Raw genomic sequence first — 18,352 nt, forward strand, 5'->3', positions numbered from 1 at the left:
TAATATAAATACAGAAATATACTGTAACTTTGATTGAAAATCTTCAGCAAAGTATAAACCAACCATTGGACAGATAGGCTGAAAACGCAGCAACATCGGAAAGCATTATAAATGGGAACTAAATGGAAAGAATACTGGTGGTCAGGTAAGTGCCAAGTGCATTTTAATGACGGACCTTGGACCTAAGGGTATGTTATTACATTATGAGGTCTACTACATCATCTGCAGCTAAAATTAGAAATGGCAAACAACTCTGAAGAGTTGTCAGTGACCAAGGAAATATTTACAGTATAGGCTAGTATTTGAGCGACATTATATGAAAACCACAGACACAGACAATTTAAACTATAACACATTTGAACAAATCAAACCCCCCCCCCCCCCAAAATAGAGATTTGATTCCAATATCAGCAAGTGACAGCAGGGATATGCAATGTTGCTACAACGTTAATATGGATATGACAGCTTAAATAACCATTTGACCAACATTATATCATTGTGACATTAGAAAACATAATTTGCTATTATCTTTCTCTCACACATTACAGTAGATCTAATTTGCAATACAGTATGTAGATCAACTGAATCCTCTATAAACATTACATTTCATAACAACAGGAAAACTCCTACCTCAGTGGGACAAGAGAGGAAAAAAAACGACTGTGCACTTCCTTCACTAGTCTAGACTCTATAGCACCCAGTAAAAAATCAAACTTCATAACCAACACATGCAGTCATTTAAAACTACCCTGGCTGTGATCTCTCCACATGTGAGACACCCAACAGGGTGTCATGGTGCCTGAGTTGTTTCGCATAGGCTAGTCAGGTGTCTGAGAAATGTGAAATACATTTACATAAATACATTAATAAATAACTATTTAGGCCTACAGAGGTATTGGACTCCTAGCGTTACTGTACATTGTAATCTGAGTGTCTACATTTTCCACTCAAAGAGAAAGATCTAGTAGCCTACAGATCTACAAAAACATGCCAAGTGGAACAATACAGCTTTAACACACCCATTCCATACTGATAGAGAAATTAAGGATTTTGATTTAGGCTAACTGCATATTGCATGCATAAAAATGCTAAATCGGACACCTTATTGTATCAGAATATTGAATATATTGAGTTTCCAGTAGGGCATGATGATATGGACAAAATCCAACCGATATCAATATTGGGAGTAAAATCATACTGTTACAATAATATACATGTTTTTTTTAAAAATATGAAAATAGCACATCTACAAGTTCACAGTGCATCACATTGTAAAAAAGTATTGGCATCAACATATACTTAAAGTACCAAAAGTAAAAGTACTCATTATCACAAGTTATCATGTCTAAAATGTATAAAAATATTTTGAAAATAAATTTTATTTTCAAATAGCAAGTTTAAATAGAGCTGAAGTGGTAAATGTATGTTTTGTAATAATAATCAAAACTTACAAAGTATACTAGTAACTATAAAGATTTTCAAATAATTGTAGTGGAGTAAAAAGTATATATATTTGCCATGTGGTGGAGTAGAAGTAAAAGTGTAGAAAATAGGAAATACTCCAGGTAAAGTAAAAGTACCTGAAAATGGTACTTAAGTACAGCACTTGAGTACATGTACTCAGTTACTTTCCACCTCTGATGACAACCATGCCCCCACCCTCCGATGACCAAGAGACAGTCATCTACGTCACACATTAGGAATGCGGTGGTGACGACTGACTGCTGCTGCACCGAAGGCCTGTGTGACAAACTAACTCCACGACAAAGTAAGGCTGTTTACACCCAAACTAAATATAAATAATAAAGTTCAGTAGGAATAAGTTTCCTAGACGCTTTAAATGTGTGTGAGGGAGGGGGGACGGGACGTGTATTGAATTGGGTGCGTAGATAGACAACTAATAGGCGGTGGGTTCTCCTCTTTCTGTTGGAGGCTATTCAAGTAGCTGTGTTGCCAGGTCTGCTCATTATAAGCGACTTTGGGCTTGTTTTTCTGTAAAGTTGCTTGGTTAGTTGCGGCGGGCTGCGTTTTTTTGGGGGCTTGTTATAAAGGGTAGCTGTTTATTTGGGCTTGCTTTTTTATTTATTTAAACCAGTGGTTCTCAAATATTTCCATAAAAATGTTTTGTGCCAGGGAGCATTTGTGTTGTCAGAATGTTGTGAGAATGTAAAAAAAATATTCCACATTATGAAAATGGCAGATCTACAAGCTCACATAGATCGGCTATTTTCTAAAGGCCGTAGCCTAGTAGTCGCTTCTTTTGGGCTTGTTTTTCTAGAATTAGTTGCTTATTTCTCTCGCAATATCTGGCAACACTGCAAGTAGCCCCCCGGAGAGAGGGAGAGAGAGACGAGGACACGAGCTGAACTCGCGTCGCCGTTTCGCTTTCAAACAAGTAAACAAAACATGTCATTAAAGTTAAGTGTCGCCAGTTATCCTTCCATGGCATACTATTTAGATGTTTCGAAGCTGTTAATTTGACACAATTATGACGCAAACGAGGCCAGTTTTAGACGCGAAACAACACAGGGTTGCTGGTGCTACGGGTTTTTGCTTTTTACACATTTTTGAATGAAGCAGCAGAAACGTAAAGATACGTTCACCCTCTGGTCTGCAGCTGAGCACAGCACACACACACACACACACACACACACACACACACACACACACACACACACACACTGAAGTGACTGAACTGAGCAGCATGTTGTCGTTTTGTGTCCTTAGATGATCACACTGAAGGGAACGACAAGCGACGAGGTGGAACTATAAGGTAGGAAATGCTGTAGTAGTAGTACTGTACTAGCTTCATATTGATTGTTTTTTCGCTGTCCTCTGGTCTGCATTTCACGCCATATTGTTTTCATCGCGGAAGTTTACATTTGATGCATTGTAACGAACGACAGGACAGCAGTGTCTCGTCTTTTATAATCCTGGTTACAATGTAACAACTTTGACAGTCGATGCACTGAAGTTATCGTTGTTGACGCGCTAGCTTCATCCGTTAACCACTTAAACGGCCGTATTGGTAACCGGAGGAGCCCCTCAGGGCTCAATACTAGTTTATTTTCTGTCATTGAATGTGGGGAAAGCTGCCGCTGAAAATAGCAGATCGACAAGCTCACACAATAGCAGATCCTGCTATTTTCAGCACAATCACCACAATAGGATGCTGGGGTTTGTTTGAGTGGTTAAGAGATGCGAGCTACTATGGCTATCGACGTGCAACTATAATGATCTCCGTAGCGAAAGCCACGCACTGTAACAACCTCGGCGAATGGCTTAAATCACAGAATGATAAAGCCGTCGTGATTAATTTCATGGCCCAGCAATCCTCCGATTTGAGTTGAGTGCTCAGGCCGGATTACGAAAGGGTTTAAATCAGGTCGGTACTATAGTGGGGCAGTCACTCACTGAGGCAGAGTCACTGTATGATATTGTTGTAATTGGACACTGAATAAAGGCAATCAAATCCCATGTCAATACAGCAGGAGTCTGGTGGTTAAAGCAGTTCATTGCCAGAAAGACTTAAAGGATGAAACAGAAACCACATCAATTAGGATGTGGTTGAAATATTGTATCCCTTGTAGGCTACATTGTTTTCTCTTTCCTGGCTATAATCCTCTTACAAGCGGAAACATCATTCCAGAGTAAAGACTGGCATATAACCAACATGAGTGTGTTCTGTCGGTTTCACTTCTTTGACAGTGCTGAAATTGCTGTATGCATTCCCAGTGGGCACCTCTGTATGTGAATGCATAGATTTAAATGAGACATACACCAATCTTTTATCACTCAGACTGGGGCGGCAGTGACTCAGGAGCTATAGTGGCAGCTTGGGAAACAGAAAGTCCCTAGTTTGAACCCGGGCACCGCCTGAGTTGCTGTCTCTAAGTGCCCTTGAGCAAGACACTGAACCGCTAATTGCACCCGATGAGCAGGTTGCATGGTTTCCTCTGCCGTTGGTGTATGAATGTGTGTGTGAATGCGTGAATGTGAAGTACATTGTAAAGCGCTTTGGAGAAAAGTGCTATTTAAATGCAGTCCATTTACCAGTACTGTCCAAAAACCACCAACACCAAAATGATTGGAAAATAGGCTATAGTACCCAGCACACACGTGTCCCAGACTCATGAGTCATGACCAACACTTTGCCCGAGAGAAGTGTGTGAAAGAAATACTTTACAAATGTTGTTTGTTTTATGTATAGTTCTTAATATATGCCTTAAGCCCAATTTATATATTGTACAATTTATGATGTAGTGCGTGTAAAATAGCCGATCTACAAGCTCACAACATGTCACAGGTGAGCTTGTAGATGAGCTATTCTTCGGTGTGCGACACTGAAGCATAAATTAGGCATTAAGTGTATCCTAACGCTTTTGTGTTTTTGTAAGTATTCTCCCCCACTCCTCTTGACTTGCCAAGAAGACGGCATTTTATTGGTGACACTGCTCACCAGTTTGACCAAGATGAAACAGAAACCACATCAATTATGATGCGGTGAAATACTGTATCCCTGTACGCTACATAGTTTTCTCTTTTCTGGTTATAATCCTCTTACTAACAGAAACATCATCTCGGACAAAAGACTGGCATATAACCAACATGAGAGTGTGTTCTGTCGGTTCACTTCTTTGACAATGCTGAATTGCTTTCCCAATGGGCACCACTTACATGTTTAAATAAGACCACACCAATGGCAATCTTTTATCACTCACAGACTGTCCAAAAACCCCCAACAGAAAAGGATTGGAAAATACAGTACCAGCACACACGTGTCCCAGACTCATGAGTCATGCCCGAGAGAAGTGTGTGAAAGAAAGACTTTTAAGATTTGTTGTTGGTTTAATATGTATAGTTCTTAATGTCTGCATGAAGTCCAATTTATATAAAGACGATGTAGTGTGCGGAAAATAGCCGATCTACAAGCTCACTACACGTCACAGTGTTGTAAGCTTTTAGATAAGGTATTTTTCTGTGTGACACCATTGTACAATGGAGCATAACTTAGGCATTAAGTGTATCATAACGCTTTTGTGTGTTTATATGTATGCTCCCCCCCTTTCCCATGCCAAGAAGACAGCATTTCATTGGCAGGGGTCTTTCAAAAGCTGGTTACACCTTTGTCAACTCAGCTGTTGTTATTTATCCTCAACAGGATATGTAATATATTGTTGTGAACCAGGTGTTGATGTACAGACATATCATGACAGGACACTTCCTGTCTAGTTTTTGTGTTGACTTGAGTTGAACTCATCTATGCTGCCATGTAAACAGACAGAGACAATAACTATTGTGGTGGATACAGTCAATGGTAGCTATGGAGGTGCACCTGTAAGTGTGTGTGTGTCTGTGTTTTTGTTTGCTTGTTTGTGTGTGCACTGCGCACATTCAAGGGTCTTGGTGTTCATACACGCGTGTCGGAGCATAGTGCGGATCTGGTGGAATTCCCCAACCCTTTGGGAATGACTGTTCCCTTCCTGCTCCTCAACTAGAAGCCCATTGTTAAGTGCATGTGTCCGCGACGCAGCATCTCTCGGTTTCCAGTGGTTACCTATGACACAAATACACACAGAAGCTACAGCTATGGGTCATGTGAATCTGAGTGGGAGCTGAAACGGAATCCTGCACATTCACTGGGCGGGAAGCAATTTCAGCAATTTCAGCAAAGTCAGTCTGACAGAATCTAACTTGGTGGGATACTGCAGAGCAGGTTTTGATTTGTGCTCAGATGTGGGAAATTCACCATAAGTAATATCAAACCTGCCATAACAGTCACTTAACCACGTAATCCTTATTTTACTCCGTTGTATAACGAATAGCAAAAACAAAATCTAATCTGCAAGCTCACAAGGCATCACAATGTGATGCCTTGTGAGATGGTAAATCTGCAATTTTTGGTAAATGTTAGAGATTTCAGTCCAAAATAGAGATGATAGTGAACAAAAAAATAAATAATAATTGCAATATGCCTGTGCAACAAAACGAAAACCAAAGTGATAGTCTGTCAAAATACGATGATGTGATGTTAAGAGTGCGACTACCAGTTCCGGGTGCCTGTCACTAGGGATGGGTATTGGCAACAATCTCACGATACGATACGTATCACGATACTTGGGTCACGATACGATTATATTGCGATACGCATCACGATACTTGGGTCGTATCACGATATTGGGATATATTGCGATATATTGCGATATATTGCGATATATTGCGATATATTGTGATATATTGCGATATATTGCGATATATACATATATCACAACTACATATTGTTTATATATACACTACATATTGAGTAGCTGCAGATCTGTGATAGGTTCTTTGAATGTTTTTCATAAAGCCTGTATCTGAAAAAGCAAAAAAAAAAAAAACTTTTTTTTTTTTTTTTTTTTAATCGCGATATTGATACTGGAATATCGATACAGTATCGCGAAATAAAATATCGCGATATATCGTGATATCGATAATATTGCCCATCCCTACCTGTCACCCAGAACTGGTAGTGAACAAACGGGCACTGTCACCACGATGAAACCTAACACAAACGTCTTCCTTTGTCCCACTGTGGCCTTACAGTAGCCCGTCATGTCTGGTCCTACCTGGCTGCCGCCAAGGACTCAAGATAACCCAGAGCGCGTCGTCCCCCAGATGTCTCACTCAGGAGGTCAAGCCATCTACCGAACCCCCAACAAGAAGGGCACATCAGACCCCAGACCTAAATATGGCGTCTATGACCAGAATGGAGGGGGAGGAGGTGGGACGTCTAATAGATACATGGCTACTGGGCCCACAGGTAAGATCATATCAGTCAACATTAATACATGTTGCAAGAAACAGTGGAGTCGACTAAAGGTCTCATTAGAAAGAATGAATGAATGTTTGCCTATTATGACATGCCCAGAATAGGGATGCTAGGGGTTATTAAAGTGAAAAAGTTACAGTAGTGCCACTTTAACCCATTAAGACCTGGAACTGTGTCATTTTTAGATTTGAGCTAAAAAGCATTATTTTACACTTTGGGCTATTCAAAAATAGCAGATCTACAAGCCAGACATGCAAAAGTGTCACTTTTCAGCTACAGTCACCTTTTTGAACCCAAATAGGGCAATTGTGTGACACCTGACCCGAAAGAAAACAACATGTTGTCACCTTTTTCACCTCGGGCTGTTTGCATGCCTGTACAAGCTCATAGCGCGGCACCGAGTGCCGCGCTACGAGCTTGTAGATCTGCTATTTTTTGAAAAATCGTGAAAATGTGTGCAAATCTTTGAATATATATATTTTTAAAGCAAACATTTTTAACTCAAATCTTTGCTTCTGGGGGTCCCTGGAACAAAATATTTTGATGGGGGTCCGCGGCCAAATCCATATAATTGTGGGGGTCCTTGACATGAAAAAGATTGAGCACCACTGATATAGAAACATACGTTTTTCAGAATACTGAGATTTAGGAGACATGTAGAATCGGCTTCAGGTCTCAATGGGTTAAGGCCAAGATAATAAACACTCACAGATTTGATGCCTATCCTCCAAATAAAAGGTGGACCCATGCAGCATCCCTCGAGCGATCACTATTACCCACCTCCTCATGGACCCAAAGAGGACCGCAACTGGAGCCCTCACATGGACAGCTATGAGCTAATGGTAAGTGGCTATGGAGTAATTTAGCTTAATATAGAAAACAGCTTTTTGTGTTTTATACAATTAAAGCTGTGTGTAGGGGTCTGGACCGCTGGCATAGCGGTCCAGGCACCTAGGCTCTAAAGTAGCCTGACAGTGCGTAGCGGATTCGAGTCCCGATGGCCGTTGCTGCATGTCACCCCCCCATCTCTCTCCCCATTTCCCGTCAGCCTACTATCCTATCCTATCCTATCAATAAAGCATAAAAGCACTGTGTAGAAAAATAGGGAAATGATTAATACTTAATACACACACAATGATGTTTCAAAAAACCTTAATGAAATATGCGCTGCTCGCTGCTGATGAACTAATGTATTTGAAATGCACTTGCTTGTAGCACCGGGGCCATGAAAAGCCTGTGGGCCATCATTCCAACATTGATGCAGACATAGACTCTCTCACATCTATGCTGGCAGACCTGGACAGTCACCCTCACAACTCCAGCACACAGGTATGGCAACACAATCAGCAACAATAACCCTTCATCAGACCCTTTTGTCCACTTGTGTCTAAAGCAGTAGTTGTTTATTTCTTTAACGTTTAAAATGTTTCACAAAATACACATCCCCCAACCGCCATCCCACCCAGAATTCCCACCCTTCAGCATAAATGAATAAATAAACATGGAGGAGTGGAGGGTGTTTAACTTTTATCATATCATATCTTTTGCCAACAGTGCCACTGAAACGTCATTTTTCTCACCGCTTTCTTGCTATCCACAGTTGTATGACAACGTGCCTTACAACAAACACCTTTCTTGCTCTCCACAGCTGTATGACAATGTGCCTTACAACAAACACCTCTCAGGGGACCGTTACACGTCCGCAACCCAGAGCGGACAGAGCGGACCTTCGCCCCAGGGACGCCCATCTATGGGTTACCCGCCTCATCCCCAAAGCCAGTACCACCCAGCACCACCATACTCCAATGAGCACCAGGTGGCCCAGTACCCCAGCTCCCATCAGCAGGAATACTACTCCTCCTCCTCTTCGCCTAAGCCCTACCCCCAGCCCGTCCCCGCCTCTTACACCACAGCCTCCACGCCTACTGGCCCCAGGTTCAGTGTGCAGGTCAAGACGGCCCAGCCTGTCACCTATTCCCAGACTGGGAGACAGGCTGAACAGGCCTACACTCCACCGCCTCCCCGCCAGCACACATCACGCCCCCCACCCCAGACTCCGGGTGGTCCCCAGGGTTGGTACTCTCAGCATCCCGCTTCCCAAACCCAGGAGATGCACTCAGAGGCAGTGTACAAGGGGAGTGCCACGGGTAATGGAGGAAGACCCAGCCAGGTTTCCATGTCTAAGAGGGGACTGGAGAGCAGCCAACCAGGGGCAGGACATAGTCTGGCCTATCAACCTAGCAAGGTAGGTTCTGAGTGGTCCTCTTCCTTGCCACGTTATCCCTTTTGATCCCTACGTACATACACAACATAATAAAAGAGTATAGCCGCACACTCGTAGCTGCCGATGCAAATTTTATTGTGGACACATAGACATAAAAATGACCAACATTTAGGACAGACAAGCTGCCTTCTTCAGGGTAAAAGAAGAATAGTATGTGTGACATTAAATACAAGGATGACAGTCCATTGCAGATCAGCGGGGTGTGACACCCAATCAGCCCATTTACTAGTGGAAAAGTACTGGGTTGAGATGGAGCACAGGTGACGACTTAGATTTACATAAATTCAGAAATGATGTCACATCAATGGCCAATATAATACATACATACATGTCTTAATAGCCTAATTGAGTAACTGCAGAAGAAAAACTAAAAGAACCAGGAAAAATATATATAATAATATACAACATTGTGAATGATTTTAAGAGAGGACTAAAAACCTACCTTTTTAACAAAGCATTTTTTTTTAGCTACACTGGCTTTACCTCTAGGCTTTATACCCTCATGTTTTAAATGTTTTGTTTCAGTTTCTCAATGTTTTTTAATGATGTGATGATTCTTTTTTTAATGCCATTTTTTATGCAATTGTAGCACTTTGATATTTTCACAAATGTAAAGTGCATTATAAATATGAATATATGAATCCATTATTATTATTATCTGCAATGGGTGTCATCCTTGTATTTAATGTAACACATGCCATCATTCTTTTACCCTGAAGAAGGCAGCTTGTCTGTCTGAAACATTGGTCATTTTTCTGTCTCTGTGTCCACAATAAAATTGACAGAGTGTAAGGCTGTACTACTTATAATTTAGAATTCAAAGCCATCAAGAGATAAATAAATCCATGTATGTCGCAGTGTTTACAAGAGGAGGCCCCTTACTCATATTTCCTATTCCCTCCATCAGGGGTCAGCAACACCAAGGCCTGAGGAAGAGTTGGATCGACTAACCAAGAAGCTGGTGTATGACATGAATCACCCCCCTGTAGAGGAATATTTTGGTACCGTCTTTATTGATGTATTTAATTTCTATTCTGCCAATCTGTTTTTAAAACCTATTTTTCATCATTAACTTGCCAACGTCACCTTCTCCCCATAGCTACTCGTATTCGTTCTGTACACTAAGTGGTTTTTGTTTCATCCATTTTGTCTCAGGTCGGTGTGCGCGTTGCGGTGACAACGTTCTCGGTGATGGCAGCGGCTGTATCGCTATGGAACAGGTGTTCCACGTGGAGTGTTTCACTTGCATCACCTGCCATGCTCGTCTCCGAGGCCAACCTTTCTACGCCCTGGACAAGAAGAGCTACTGCGAGAGCTGTTACATTGTGAGTAGAGGGCACTGCAGTAGTTGCCTAAAGGCTAATTCATAGGTACTTCGTCATATGATGCAGTCCTTTGACATAGTCTACTGTTCAAGTTTTCTTTTTTAATTTATGTAACAATTTTGATATTGCAAGACTTCTTGGTCACCTGTAATATTTACCTGTATATTTTTTTATAACCCACTTTCTAACACTTATTATTCATGCTCCAATATTTTTCTATCAGAGCACCCTAGAGCGCTGCTCCAAGTGCTCTAAACCAATCTTGGACCGTATCCTGCGGGCCATGGGCAAGGCGTATCACCCCCGCTGCTTCACCTGTGTGGTTTGTAACTGCTGCCTGGATGGAGTGCCCTTCACTGTGGATGCCACTTCCCAGATCCACTGCATAGACGACTTCCACAGGTCCGTACACGACTCGCTATCCTGTTCAGACAAAGTGAACGATATCTGCCATTTAATCTATATTGTTTGTGCTATTAATTACATCCATATTGATCCTTGTGTTTCATGACAGGAAGTTTGCCCCTCGCTGCTCTGTGTGTGGTCAGGCTATCATGCCAGAGCCTGGTCAGGAGGAGACGGTCAGGATAGTCGCCCTGGATCGGAGTTTTCACGTCGACTGCTATGTCTGTGAGGTACAGTAGCCCTTAGTACTGTTGTACAGCTGGTAACAAAATTGCAGGCAGTTAAATTCTTGTAGTCCAAGCTTTCCTCAAAATTATGGAGACTATGGACCAGTGTACAGCATTCTTCAGCGATTAATGTATAGATAGAGATAACCTGAAAAATATAAAAACTGAAACTATATGTATTTCTGAGACTTGACTGACTGACTGACGCGTTCATCTCCTTCAGGAATGCGGTCTCTTGCTGTCCTCTGAAGGTGAGGGCCGTGGCTGCTACCCACTAGATGGCCATATCTTGTGCAAGAGCTGCAGTGCTCGCCGCATCCAGGACCTGTCGGCCAAAATCTCGACTGACTGCTAGCACTCCTATTGGCTGCTCGAGCCCTTCAGTGTCCATACGTCAGCCAATCATGGGGTCCAGGGTCAAGTCCTTTTCCAGATGAAATCATTAATTTGAGAAGGGTCACTATATTATGGATTCTATATTGTTTTGATCTCATGCTGTCTCTGCCTGTTATAACTGAGATAGGTACTCAAGAATCAACATAAATGATAGGGTTCCCTCTAGTGGCACTCAGTTCCGATACAAAGAGAGGAACATTTATGGCTACTGTTAACATTGACAATAGGGCTTTGTACTTTGGATGTGTCCCAAACCCAATTCCCTCTTCCCTGCCATGTTATAATTCATATCAGTACACTACAACACTGGTTCTCAACCTGGGGTCCTTTGGGAATAATGGGTCTGTAACACTGAAAGTCCCAGAAATAATAATTGTATCAAACTTGGGGTCCTTGAAATTAAAAAGGTTGAGAATCACTCCACTACAGTACATTTCTTAATAGTTAAAGGGGTATTTCATTTTAAAACACTTCTGGGGTAACTTTTACATCTACTCAAGCTTTTGTGTGCAGCCCAGACAGTTTTTAGGTTGCTTGATTCAATATTTAGATGTTTAATATTAATTTGATCAGATATTCTCCCCTCCCATTTAAGCCCATTCAGCTTCAAACTCCATGTTAGACAAATTAATAACACATATCCCTGGTTCTGGTGATTATATGTGTGAGGAGACCGTCCTTTTTTTTCTTTTATTGCCAGTATTGCCATTTTTTTTCTTCCAATCTTCACATAGAATTAAACAATAAATTGAATAATGGATTTAACAATTCCACAACTCCAAACTCCTGTTAAAGGACAACCAAGGTTTATGTTTTAGATTGTAATTAAAGTAAATAAAAGATGAGTGTTAATTTTTTTAAATGTACTGCTTTCTATAGTTTTAGCAATTTTTGTGATATTTTTTACAGTGGGCGGGGGCATTCTGTCCGGTGGCTAAATGTCTTTTTTTACACAATAACCCGGCATTTTCTTTATTATTATTTACAGTAGCTCTTCTAGCCCCCAATAACTCACATCTGTCCATCAAAGACCACAGGACCTTTTTTACATATTTACATATTACCTTACATATTTAGCCACCGGACAGAATGCCTCCGCCCACTGTAAAACAGATCGCGAAAATTGCTAAAACTATAGAAAGCAGTAAATGACTCATCTTTTATTTGCTTTAATTACAAGCTAAAATATAAACCTTGGTTGTAAAAAAACAAAGTTATCCTTTAAGTAAATAAATGAAAAGACTATTTGAAAAATTATGGTCTGGGGTGTACACAAAAGCCCAAGCAGACATTAAAATGTCCTCAGAAGTGTTAAGTGAAAGAACCCCTATATTTGTGCTGCACAGTGGCCCTGATCTGCAGGCAGCTAGGGCTACACTAATCATTTAATTCCCTAAACTTTGGGTTTGGTTAACTGTGTCCTTATTGCCTCTTGTACTCTCCCCATCAGAGACACTGACCATATAGTGTATGTTGAGCATATTCGTTAAGGGGGAAAGAAGAGATTCGATTGAAGGGAATGCTATCCAGGACAATTTCCTCCATGCATGGAGGTAAAAGTCTCAATAATGTATACTTGTATATTTTGAAATCGCCACACTATAACGTACTTAACTGCCTCAAAACAAATGCATTTGAGAAGCACATAATGCAGCACTACCTGTAGCTCTCTATAACATGAAGTTTTGCTTGGAGGGTTTATCTGTTGTGTTGGAAAGCATGTCGTTTTAATGCAGTGAACTTTTGCAGTGCGTAGGCTAATAGGATCAGAAAAGTAGACCGAACGAGTGTGTAGTGAACTTGAGAAGACTAATGATTATCTCTGGGTTCTTGCAGAAGGTGAGAACAATGTAGAACATGACAAAATGTTTACCCCATATCAACTTTAAAGTATCACAATATTACATACCATAGTTATTAAAACAAACCGTAGGGATTTTCTTAATACGAGCCAAATCAACACTTTGATTGTTGAATGTCCATAAAACACAAGGCAACTCAATGCGCTTATATCAGCTTTTGTATTTACTTTGAATAATTTTTGTTTGGTTGATACTTGACTGTTACATTTGAAGATGAAAGGTGCAATGAAGTCAAACGCCACTATTTAATGGGAAAAACAGGGTGTTCATCTGACAAGATGCTTGTAGGTCATGAAAACATCCTGCTGTGTACATGGCTGTAGCTTGAACGTCATGTATGGAGTTCTGCTTTATGCTTGTCCTTGCACTCCTGTCAGCCCATTTGGTCATATTTGTGAGCCTATATGTTACAGTACAGTATTTATAATAACGTTTGATTTCGTTTTAGTTCTGTCTTTCCGTCCCAGTTTTCTTCAGTTTTCTGTGTATGTCAAGGGCTAATAACTAAAGCCTTATTCCAAGAATCGTCATTGTGATGATAATCCTTTGAAACCCTTTAGTCTTTGTGAATCCTGTGTTCTTGTTACATAACTTGATCATGCTAACATGGGTAATCAGCACAACGCTTTTGACAGTAGAATTTTACACAATTCTTAATTTATTTCATCTCATTGTTATGACTTTTTGTATTCTCAAGTTGTTCAATCGTGTCATGTTTTGAAATTCTTAACAATGCCAATTTTGTGTCATAGAAATCATATTCCAAAAGTTGTCTACTTTATATTTTTGTGCTGTTATACGATATCCTTCCGTCTTGTGGCTCAGTCTTAGCCTTGATGGCTAACAACCTATGTAAAGTTTTGGAATGCTGTGAAGTGTAATCTGTGAACGCAGACTGATTGGTTCTAAGCCCATGGTACTGCAGCAGACAAATGTTCATAGAATAACCCAAGAAGGCTTTTGTACTGACAAAATGATACAAATGGTTGTAAAACTCAATTTGTGAGCAGTAGGACCCAAGTAGTTGAAGTGTGTGGGGATGTGTGTTGATCCATGTGTGCATTGTTTCTCCTAATACAGATTGTAGTATGTAATTGATGCATACATATTAAAATATAAATTTTTCAGCGAGTCAATTGACGCCATTGTCATGTTTTATTGTTTGAAATAAGTGTCGTCTGAGACAATTGTTTTAATGGCCAGTATTCTATTTTTCACTGGTTAAGGTAAGTGATATTGTTTGGTTAAAATAGGTGTTAAATAGCTCTATTCTGATAGTACTCATTGCAGAGTGTTGATTCAGTTCTCTCCTGTTCTTTACTAAACAAAATGCATTTTCAGGTCGGGATAACAATGTTTTCCAAGCAGGAGAGAGAAATCCCACAGGATGTAGATTAAGCAAGTGAAATAAGAAGTGATGACATCATGACAAAGAAATAAATGATCAGACAAAAATGGAACTGGGACACTATAAAATTGAAGCTGATAAATGGGTACTCTCCTGAAAATGTATTTTCTGTTTATTAAAGAGTTGGAGAGACAGGCTGACGTTACTGAACAAACACCCTATAGCGATGTAGGTAAGAAAAAAAGCAGGTGCTCAGCTATAAATATAACTAGTGCCTTTTCCACTTTGGTGGTAATTGAACCCTATAGCAATGATTACTATCACAAAATAGTGTTTTCACCTTTAACACATTTTTGGTTTGTTTTAACCAAAAAATATCACTTACCCTAGCTACTATGCCATTATTCTACCCCGAGGTCTTTCTTGACAAAGTCTTTGGAAATAAAACAACTGATTGGAATCACCAATGAATTTGTATTACTTTTTTCATTAAAGCATTTTTATTTTGTACATTCATTTTATGCTTTATTTAAAGTGAAAGGAAACCAAGGCTAGAGAGAATGGAGACATGCAAGACATGATGGTTATAGTTGTATTTAAACTCTGGTCCCCACAAGGAGCATAATGGTCAGTGTACTGGCTGAGCCACCAGGAACCCCCTATATAGGTATTCCTACAGTAAGGAAGACAAACATACACATGGATACAGAATATGCTGAACTAAAGCAATAACACAACTAGGAAAACGTCTTATAATGAAAGACCCTGAGACAACTGGCAAGAATCATGGAATATATTTTATTATCTGGACATAAAGATGCTCCAGCTCAAAACCCTCTCATGTTAACATGAGGTAAATGTCTTCCAAAAGAAGTTCCGGCAGCCTGCCTTGCGCTCTCGGTGGGATTGGGGCAGGTGTCGCCGCACTACCTCTTCCCTGACCCCTGACTCTTCCTCCAGCTCAGGTAATACCTCATTTTCTCCTGCAGTGACCACTTCAGGCACAAGCTTCAGAAGGAGCAGGAGGTTGAGGTCCTAGACAAGAATGGAAGAGGGACATATCTATCTTATGACTTTTTTAAAAGTCACTAATAAAAACAGAATTGACATAGAATTAACCTGGAGCTGGTCCACAGTCCACTGTAATGTCACTGATCCATGCTATTGTAAGAGAAACAAAATATATCACTATGCCACTTACCTCATCCTTCATGAAGTCAGACTTCAGTAGTTCTGTCATCATGTCCCTGTGTGGAGCGCTGCTGACTCTGACCAGCAGCACAGTGGAGAGCAGAACCACCAGGAGAACAGGAAGATGAGCGTGCAGCATCTTCACCGTCAACAGACAAACAGCCCAGATAAAACCTATTAAGAAATACCCGTCTGAGCCTTGTTTCAACCTTATTTTTAACTCTATAGTTTCAACGCTGACAAAGTCTGATGCAGCAGACCCAGTCCCAGTTCGGCAGTGGCCAGCCACCAGGTTGAAAAGCTGAATGTTCCCACAGTTTGAGAGGTCACGTTCTATTTGTCGAACTGATATATGGATTTCTTCATCCACAAGCATCCTCATCCTCATGAACGATGATTTGATTGGTTGAGGGGAAGGTTCACAAGGTGGTGAGGTGTGAGATGCGTGGGCTGTGGGTTTGTGGTGCTGTGCAGTGACTTAACAGATGTCAAGTGCTTGTACGACATTAAATTCATTTTCTACCGTTAGTTTTTGCACAGCTTCCCTTCTATTTGCTTAATAGAAGGGGTTCTAAGAATATGGGACCTGTGGTGTGTCATTCAGCATTAGCCAACAGAGCTTTATGCGTCTCCAGGGCACCACATGAGGTATGGGGGCTGCACAGAGTTGTTAATGACACAAAGTGACTCAAATGTTAATTTGATTCTGCAAGGGACACCGGCAAACCAATCTGAACTCTCTGTACCCTTCCTCCTCTTTTTGACCACCCTCTGAGTTACTGGAAAATTAATATCTATAAAGGTCAAATTCATGAATCAGCGATGCAAACACACGTAGGGTGAAAAAATAGAGCTACCCCCCCTGAAACATGTAGCCTAATATTGTTACCATGTCACATCGTCAAAATGTCTCTTATGTTGACATGAATAGGAAATAATATTTATATTCAGGTCGATAAGAGATTCAGGTCAATCAAACTGTCAAATGAATCCCATATTCCATATGAATTTTCATATTGGGTAATGCTGTTTCAAATTACAATTTGTAATTTCAGATTACAGTGAACCTCATCTTCAGGGGAAATTTTAATTAAAAAAGTTAAAAGGATGTGGTTTTGAACCAAGGATCCAGATGGAAGGTCACAGGAAGCACCACGCATCCATTCATGTAGCTTTTTCAAACTTGCAATGGCCAGTGTTTGGGTCGATATCAAAGTTTAAGTCAGTTGCCTTGGGAACAACGGTTCCAGAGCCATGATGTGGCCCATAGATCAGGAGCATATATCCTGTTTATGTAACACGATAGTATGTGACAGGGACTTATCACCAATCTATCAGTACAAAGCAGGGAGGCTTTGGGTACCATTTTTAAAGTCTTTGGTATGACTTGGCCAGGGTTTGAACCCCGACCTCCCAGTCTCAGAGCTGACACTCTAACCACAAGGCCACTGAGCCACTATGGTGAGCAGCATCCATGTTAGAATCAGAAGCAATCAATCAGCAGCATTCCATTCAAAATAGGTTTAGACTAGTGGGTATAATATTTTGACATCAAGATAAATGGCCATTTTAAGAAACTGAAAGGTTCTGGCCTACGTCGGCACTGCTGATCCAACGAATATGTCTGAGTCATAGTGTTGGGGGCTTTGTCAGAGTACCCGTTGTACCCCTCTGTCCATGTCCTTTTTATGCCCATATATGGGCATAATGGTTGGATCGGCGGCTCTGGACAGCTGGATATCCGAACTACTCGATGGTGGACACCACACTCCTTCGAGTCCTTGCCGCTGTGTGCGCCAAGTTTGAAGTCGGTCAGTCCCTTATATGCAGATGACCATATATGGGCATATCGGTCGGATCTGTGGCGCTGGACAACTGGATCTCTGTATCTGTCAGTCCTTGTCCCTTTTATGCCCATATATGGAGATCTCTGATGTCATCAGTATATGCCCAAATGGGCATGCCTTTTGTGCTTACCCGCCCTCCCATTAGCCAATTTTAATATAGGCTATATTGAAACCAAAACAATACTGCTATACCAACTAATGAATGAACAATAATAAAGTCACTTATTATTATGATCAGTTCCACATCCCAGGGTGCATAGGGACAATGACCTTTACTAATGCTTCTTCTAGCTCGCTCACCATGGAGCATGCACTGATAGCTTTAATTAGTCACCCCCTGATCATGCCACCTCTGACTTGTGATAACATTTTCAAAGGAGAGGAAGATGTCATGACCACAGGTATCCAACTGGGTAGCCTGGTGGCAGCCCCGGGGAGGATGTGTGTGTGTGTGTGTGTGTGTGTGTGTGTGTGTGTGTGTGTGTGTGTGTGTGTGTGTGTGTGTGTGTGTGTGTGTGTGTGTGTGTGTGTGTGTGTGTGTGCGTGTGCGTGTGCGTGTGCGTGTGCGTGCGCGTGTATGCGCGCGTGCGTGCGTGCGTGCGTGCGTGCGTGCGTCTCCTTCATCTACCATGGCATGAAATAAACTAAACAGCGTC

General features: G+C 41.1%; 1 protein-coding gene across 3 annotated transcripts; it reads left to right on the forward strand.

Annotated features, from left to right (window-relative positions):
• The first annotated feature begins 1,704 nt into the window (after positions 1-1,704).
• On the forward strand, positions 1,705-14,446 carry trip6 (thyroid hormone receptor interactor 6). 3 transcript variants are annotated; one of them, XM_080452111.1, is made up of 11 exons: positions 1,705-1,768; positions 2,728-2,773; positions 6,586-6,802; positions 7,550-7,653; positions 8,027-8,140; positions 8,412-9,056; positions 10,003-10,096; positions 10,251-10,420; positions 10,644-10,822; positions 10,935-11,055; positions 11,276-14,446. In XM_080452111.1, exons 3-11 carry the CDS (start codon positions 6,595-6,597, stop codon positions 11,405-11,407), a joined length of 1,767 nt encoding a protein of 588 aa, XP_080308237.1. In that variant the 5' UTR covers positions 1,705-1,768; positions 2,728-2,773; positions 6,586-6,594; the 3' UTR covers positions 11,408-14,446. The 3 variants fall into 3 exon arrangements, with proteins under 3 accessions (XP_080308237.1, XP_080308239.1, XP_080308238.1); XM_080452113.1 differs by having other exon boundaries at positions 8,460-9,056; XM_080452112.1 differs by lacking the exon at positions 1,705-1,768 and adding an exon at positions 2,330-2,395.
• The last annotated feature ends 3,906 nt before the right edge of the window (positions 14,447-18,352 follow it).

This window comes from Gymnoscopelus braueri (assembly GCF_963280865.1).
Source record: "Gymnoscopelus braueri genome assembly, chromosome: 15".
NCBI classification, from domain to species: Eukaryota; Metazoa; Chordata; class Actinopteri; order Myctophiformes; family Myctophidae; genus Gymnoscopelus; species Gymnoscopelus braueri.